The sequence below is a fragment of the Suricata suricatta genome, chromosome 13 (assembly GCF_006229205.1).
Source record: "Suricata suricatta isolate VVHF042 chromosome 13, meerkat_22Aug2017_6uvM2_HiC, whole genome shotgun sequence".
Taxonomy (NCBI): domain Eukaryota; kingdom Metazoa; phylum Chordata; class Mammalia; order Carnivora; family Herpestidae; genus Suricata; species Suricata suricatta.
Window position 1 is genome coordinate 5,239,326 of NC_043712.1, and position 6,908 is coordinate 5,246,233.

The following is a 6,908-nucleotide window of genomic DNA, read 5'->3' on the forward strand; positions in this document are numbered from 1 at the left end:
TCCTGCGAGCAGCGGCGGAAGCACGTCCTGCGGGCGGGACGGACGGGACGGACCGATCGACTCTGGGCGCCGGCAGAGCGCGGTCCAGGCCGTAGAGACCGGACCTCAGCCCCAAGCCCGAAAGTTCTCCCGTGCTCTGCCCGTCCCCTTGCTCCCAGTGCCTTCTCCACAAGCTCCACCATCAGCCCATTTTAGAGATCAGCAGACTGAGGCCCAAAGAAGCCTTCCGTCGGAGCGGGTCCTATAATCCCATAGGACTTTCCAGGCCCGCGCCCCGGGGCTCTGAGGGGGCACAGGGCGGCAGAATAGTCTGGGGCCTTCCAGGTCTGCCTGGAGCCCCGGAACTGAAACCATCTGCTCTGGATTCGCAAGGGAGGTGGGGGGTGGGGTGGGCAGAGCTCAGAGACACTTACTTAGCCTCGCCACGGGCATCAGGGTCCCCACCCTGACCCCCAGCCAGGGCGAGTCCCCTTCCCTGACTGCTGCCGCCACAGCTTGTGGCCCCAAGCCACAGCAAGGTCCCCAAGTCTACACATCTTTCCGAGCATCTGCAGCCAGTGTGAGTGAGGTGAAGAAAATGTTTCGTGTTCCTGCGCCAGTGTGCGTCTGAGTCCTGGGGCTTCGCGGGGGTTTCTGGGTGGCATATGTGTGCGTGTCCCTGTGTGTAGGGTTTTGTGTACACAGTCATGTGTTCCCATAGCTCTCACGGGTCCGTCTCCGGTTCTGTGTGGCCTCGGCCTGTCCCCGCCCCCAGTACCCTGCTCCAGCCACAGCATCGCTGCGGTAAATGCGCGCAAGGTGAGCTTGCGCCCGTGTGGCTGCAGGAAGGGACACTGCCCTGCGGGCATAGCCCCCTCACTCAGGAGCTCTGGCGGGGGTGACCCCACTGGCCCCTAGCAGGGCCCCCGCCTGAGACATGGCCCTTCTGGAGGAAGGGTCCAGCCTCCCAGGAGCCAGAATGTAAGCGCTCGGCTCCCGGCAGACAACGCGCCCCCGTTCACCCCCGGCCCACCCAGCCCTTACCCCGGGCTGGAGCCCTGCCGGTAGGTGGCCGGACACGGCGTGTCCACACACTGGTAGCTGCCGCGGGTGTTAAAGCACATCTGGCCGGGCCCACACTCGATGTCATTCTCCTCGCACTCGTTGATGTCTGGGTGGGGGAGGGTGGCGAAGAGACGGGGAATTGAGAACGTGGAGTAAAGTGGAATGGCCCAGGGCAGGAGCCGGAGACGGCATGGGAGTGGGGGCTGAGGAGAGAAGAGCCTTTCGGGGACCGGTGAGGCAGGCAGCCCCCTTTCCCTGAGCCGAGCCACCTTGACCTATGATAGCCCAACCGGCAGGGCCCTAGCGCCTCCCATCTCCCTAGAGGGACCCCCTGGGGACCTCCTGAGCCTGGAGCTGGGTTGCACAGCCTAGAAGAGATGGGCACTGCCCTTGGACCAGAGCAGAAGCCCCCGATGCTCAGAGGACATTCACAGACCCTTGCGGCAGAAGGTGAGGATGGGCACTTGCAAAGGAGGCGTAGGCCGATTCCCTCTCTCAGGGGCGGGATGCTGGCTCTGTGCCCGCCCTCCTTGGGTCTCCTCCAGCCATTTAGGAGAGGGCTGTGGTAGCCCCATTTCACCAGCCTCTCTGAGGCTCGGAGAGGTGAAGTGAGTTGTCCGGGGACACGCAGCCGAGCCGGGGTGGACCCCGCAGGGCTGCCCTCAGAGCCTGCCCATGCCCTGTCTCTTAGTTCCGGCATGCGGTGTGGGCTCCAGCCTGGCTGTGGGTGCCCGGGGTGCTCGGAGCCAGGCTCCCTGCCCCACCCTCATGTGGGGAGCCGCCCCTTCCACGGAAGCCCCGGCCCGGCCCCACCCGCACTGGGATGGGGGAGGGCGCGGCTCACCCTGGCAGTTTTTCCCGCTGGGGAGGAGGCGGTAGCCCTCGGGGCAGAGGCATCGGTAGCTGCCCTCTGTGTTGAGGCAGGCGTGCTGGCAAAAGTTCCTCACCCGGCACTCGTCCAGGTCTGGCCCAGGCGCAGGGGTGGGGGGAGGGGCCAGAGACGGGCACACTGAGTCACAGCTGCCCAGGGCGCCAGGCTCAGTGGATGCCCCTGGCTCTGGTGGCCCACGCCTTCGCTCTGCCCTGCCCAGCCCACCCCACGGTCGCCGGGGCCTGGTGGGGAGACACTGTTTCCGGCACAGACTCCTCCGCCCAGGCAGGAGCGCTGAAGGACGTCTGGCCCCAACATGACCTCCCCTCTGCCTCTGCAGCCCAGCGCCAGCCTCTGCCGGGGGTGCGGGGGGCTGTCCCCAGCCCCCTCCCCACCAGTCTCTGGTCAGGGTCTCAGGTCAACTTGGAACACTCCTGAAAATCTCCCTCCCTGACTGCTTCACCTCTACGCACCAAAAGGAGTGTTTCTCAAAAGCGGGTTCCGGGGAACATCTGCCCAGGAGGCAGACCCTCTCTCAGGGCCAAGTGTCCTGAAGTCAAATGGTTCCACCCACCCGCTTCTTGGAAGCCCCTTGCCCGTCAGTGCAGCCAGGGCTGGCGCGTGGCCTGGAAGTGGCTGCACAGCCTACCCTCCTTGCCGTGAGCCCCGGGGTTCTGAGCTTGGGGGGGTGCCCACACACCCGGCCCGGGAGCACGCTAGAACGTCGCGGGGGGGTGGGGGGGTGCGTCCCCAGTGGGGTGGCCGGGGCTCAGCCTCACCTGTGCAGATGCCATTCTGCCGGATGAAGCCAGCGGGGCACCAGGCCCGGCCCAGACTGCGCAGGGCCCCGGGGCCCGGCCGGAGGGAGACCCAGGCCTGGTAAGAGCCTCTGGGGTTAGGGGCACGGGGCCGCAGCCAGGGCACCAAGGCGCCCCGGTGGCTGACGGTGGTCACGTTTTGTTCCCCCTGCTCTAGCGGGGTGCAGGTCTTGCCGTCACGGAGGAGGGTCTGGCCCGGCGGGCACAGGCAGCGGAAGCCACCCTGGAGGTTTTGGCACTGGTGGGCGCAGGTCTGGGGGAGCTGCAGGCACTCATTGATATCTGGAAAGGAACAGGGACGGGGAGGGCGCCCAGGGCGGCTCAGGGCTCACCGCGGCTACTCCACCGTCTCTCCTGGCCTCCTGCCTTGCCCGGATGCCAGCTGCCTCCCCCCCCGCTGCATCCAGGCCTGCCTGCAAGCCTTCCCCTCCTGGACCCCCTCCAGCCTCTGCTGCTCGGAGAGGCCCCAGCCTCCCCCACCAGCTCTGAGCCTCATCTCAGACTCCCCCATTCTCCCGGCTAAGCCTCTCTGAGACCCACCCATCTCTCCCTACCCTCCTCCTCCTGGTCCCTCCTGGGCTCCCAGGGAAGGTTCAGTGCTGGACAGCAGCAGAGCATGGACCCGGGCACAGGGTGGGCATCCAGGGTCAGCTGCTGTTCTGGTTCCTCACAAGACTCAATGGCACCTTGTCCTAAGCCCTCCCTGCTCGTGGGGCTACAGCCAGAGGGTGCTGAGCGGAGCTCCAACAAGGGGCTGGGTGTCCCCGTACCTAGGCAGGGCAGCCCGGGGCCCTGGAGCCGGTACCCTCGGGGACAGCTACAGTGGTGCCCGCCGGGGGTGTTCTCACAGATCTGGTTGTAGTGACACTCGTCCAACTGCTCCAGGCACTCGTCCACATCTGGGGAGGCAGGGGTGCGGACAGGGGTGTGGCTGAGCCCCTCCCCCTGCCCCCAACACGCACAGCGTGCCTCTGCACATTGAGGCCTCATCCCTGTCTCCTTCTCCACCCGAGTGCCATCAGGTGGAGGGCCAGCGTCTGCAACCCTCTCTCCCAATCATACCCACTTGGGAGGGTAAGAAGGTTCTGGATCCAAAAGAAAGAAGGGGCTTGACAGGTGGACTCCGGAGGGAGAATCCCCGGTCTAGGCTGAGCTCTCCCTTGGTTTTTGAGCAACTAATTCTCCCTGTCCCCAGCGTCAGTTTCCTCATCTGTGCAGAGGTCAGGACGGGACCTCTTCAGGGGCTGTGGGGAGAACGCTGGATCATGTGTGTCAAGGGTGCAGGAGCCTGGTTCCGGGAAGGAGCTCCAGGAGCCGGTAGGAGAGGAGGCAGTGAGGCAGAGGAGCTGTCTAGGTGGACAAGGCGTCCCCTGAGGCCACAACACGGGGTGACCTCATCCGCCACCCTTGGCCCCTTCACCAGGTGGTCCTACCACTCAGAGGAGGAGCCCATCCGAGGAGCTGAGGACCCATGATCGTCAGGGTCCGGCTGGAGCCGGAAGGGCCCTGGGGGGCGGGGGGGCCAGAGGGCGTCACCCATCCAGGGGCGGCACCTGACTTTATCTCCAAGGCTCACTGCAGCCCATTCACAGTGGCTGCTAGGGAAGGATTCCGAGGCCGCGTTTGGGCTGGGCCACGATCCACGAGGGGAAATCGGGGAGGCGACAGCTGACACAGCATTATGTTTGCCGTCCCCGACCCAGTCCCCCTTCCCGAGCTGAGAAACCTGAGGTCTGGACAGGAACGGACACTTGTCCGACGGTCCTCAAATTGCCAGCTGCCCGGCCAGGCCAGGCCAGACCTCAGACCCCTTGAGCCCAGCTCAGGCTTTCCCCCCCCCCCCCGCCCCCCGGCCTCTCTGTTCCTTCTGCCCAGAGGCCCAGAGCCCCTGCGGCGCACAGCAACCCCTGGAGCACGGACGGCCCCACGTCACGCCCGTCACCTTCACAGCCGGCCCCGTGAGCGGCCACCCGGAAGCCAGGCCTGCAGTCGGGGAGGCAGTGGTAGGACCCGAAGAGGTTCATGCAGCGCTGTCCCTGCTGGCAAAGGTCGGCATCCCACAGGCACTCATCCACATCTGGCGGGGCGAGCGGGGGCAGAGGGCTGCGTGAACTTGTGTCCCCCGGGCCGTCCTGGTCACCCTGACCCCCAGGCCCAGGAGCCCCTGGCAGGAAGGTCCCCACCTCTCCCGTTAGCCCTTCCCAGCATGCTGCCGTAGGCGATGGGCCTTGGCCTGGGGCATCTGAGAGGAGGTTGCACACTGTGCCCCTCGGGCACCCAGCTCAAAGCCTGGTGGGGACCGGGCCGTGCCCGGCCTCCCTGGTGGAAGTGGATGGGGGCAGGTGGGGAGGGTCAGCACCTGGACAGCGCCCTCCGGTCAGATTCGTTGTCTGGGAGCTTAGCTAAGGGGACAAGTCGAGCAAGTGGGGCAGATGGTGTCCGCTCCGTTCCAACCCCGGTGGTCGGAAGTGACTGCCGTGTTAGCAGAGCGCCTGAGGCCGTGTCCGGGCAGCAGGCGGGGATGCATGAGCACGTGGTGTGTGGCTTTGGGGATCCCTAGCACTCCCCGTGCTGGAGCCTCTCCCATCTGCAGCCCTCCCAGCAGGAAGTTCCCAGCAGAAACAGGGCTTTGCAACCCCCAGGCCGGCCTCCACGCCCCTCTGGAGCAGGCCGGGCCAGGGGCACACCCCTGCGCACAGCAGGCCCCCTCGGAGGGGAGCCGCTTCCCCCGGGCACACGCACCTCTGCAGTTCCTGCCATCGCTGGCCAGGGCAAAGCCGGCCGGGCAGGAGCAGGAGAAGCGACCAGGTGCGTTGTGGCAGGAGTGGGAACAGGGGCTAGGGCCGTCTGAACACTCGTCCCTGTCTGGGAAGAGGGGGTGGGCAGAGATCTGGGGGTCTGCACGCGCAGACAGGACACGTGGTCCAAGCCCGGCTGAGAGGCCTCCCTTGGCCATGCCAGGGAAGCGGAGGGCACTCACCCACACAAAACTCTCCCTGCGGGTCCAGCTCGAAGCCCTCGGGGCAGCCGACTTCATTCTCTTCTGCAAGGCAAAGGGGACAGGTCCTGAGCGCACAGGGCACTGTGCCCAAGGCGCCCAGGGTCAGACAGCAGCCCTGGCCGAATGCGGCTCCCTCCTGCCAGCCTGGCCGGACCGACGTCCCCTCAGCCCTGAGCCAGGCGGGCGCCCAGCCAGCCGGTGAGCCCGTTTCCAGCTCAGGCCTGGTGGGGGCACTGGCTGTGACTCGTGCCACACGAGGGGGTAGACGGTGAGCTGGCAGACACCAGGGAAATCGTGAAGCAAAAGACAACACAGGGTGCCCACGCGTGCAAAGGTGCACTCCTGAGAACCCGGAGGCGTGGGCGTGGCCCCTGGCTGCGCAGGGGGGGTGTGCAGAACAGGCAGATGATAGCATCTTACTGGGGCAGCGAGCACACCGAGGGGCGGTGCAGACTGTGGTCTGGACGCAGAGGGCCCGATGCCCAAATTACTGTAAGGCCGGCATGCTTCCCAGAGCGATCACCAGGGCCAGGTGCAGGTTTTAGAGAAATCCCTGTTGTTCCTGATACCCCGCAAGGCAGGCGATGTTATGCCCAGTTTACAGGTGGGAACACTGAGGCTCAGAGAGGGCCAGGGCATTGCCCCCAAGGTCCTGCAGCTGGGAAATGCTGTGGCTGGGTTTGAATGAGGGTCAGACTGACCCCGAAGCTATGCTCTTACCACTGTCCCGCGTTCAGTGTTAAACGCAAGCTAGGACCTCAAACACCGGTATCAGATCTTTACCGCCCAGTGGTTGGGATACATGGCACGGGCACGGGCACGGGGAGGGGGGCGGGGGGGTTCCCGCAGCGGCTCCCGGCCGCCTGGGTGGGGCCTCGGGTGCAGGCACCCTTGAGAAGAGGGGGCATATGGCTAGAGTGTTGAATATCAGCCTGGGGGGTGGACCTGGACCTTCACCAGGGGGCCTGGGAAAAGGCTCTGGGGGGTTTGAGCAGGTGTGGCCCAAAGAGACGTGTCCCTGTTGGGAGCGTGGACGGTTGGCCAGGACCGAGGACAGGCTGGAGGCCAGTGGACAAGGAGGCGAGCCGTCCCGGTCCCAAGTTTCTGGTCCGCGGTGAGACGGCACAGGAGGTGGGGTGTCACCATGGCTTTCAGCCAGGCGCATGGGGGGGGG

At 66.0% G+C, this 6,908-nt stretch overlaps 1 protein-coding gene across 1 annotated transcript in view; it reads right to left on the reverse strand.

The window, feature by feature from the left end:
- Positions 1 to 6,908, reverse strand: part of HMCN2 (hemicentin 2) — a gene marked incomplete at its 5' end in the record, with an annotated part of 136,452 nt that overhangs the window by 678 nt on the left and 128,866 nt on the right. The window contains 9 exons of the mRNA XM_029921060.1: positions 7 to 27; positions 1,024 to 1,150; positions 1,889 to 2,008; positions 2,695 to 3,015; positions 3,504 to 3,632; positions 4,676 to 4,810; positions 5,476 to 5,598; positions 5,714 to 5,776; positions 5,893 to 6,007. Of these exons, the coding sequence (XP_029776920.1) occupies positions 7 to 27; positions 1,024 to 1,150; positions 1,889 to 2,008; positions 2,695 to 3,015; positions 3,504 to 3,632; positions 4,676 to 4,810; positions 5,476 to 5,598; positions 5,714 to 5,776; positions 5,893 to 6,007 (1,154 nt within the window). The remainder of the gene's footprint in view (positions 1 to 6; positions 28 to 1,023; positions 1,151 to 1,888; positions 2,009 to 2,694; positions 3,016 to 3,503; positions 3,633 to 4,675; positions 4,811 to 5,475; positions 5,599 to 5,713; positions 5,777 to 5,892; positions 6,008 to 6,908) is intronic.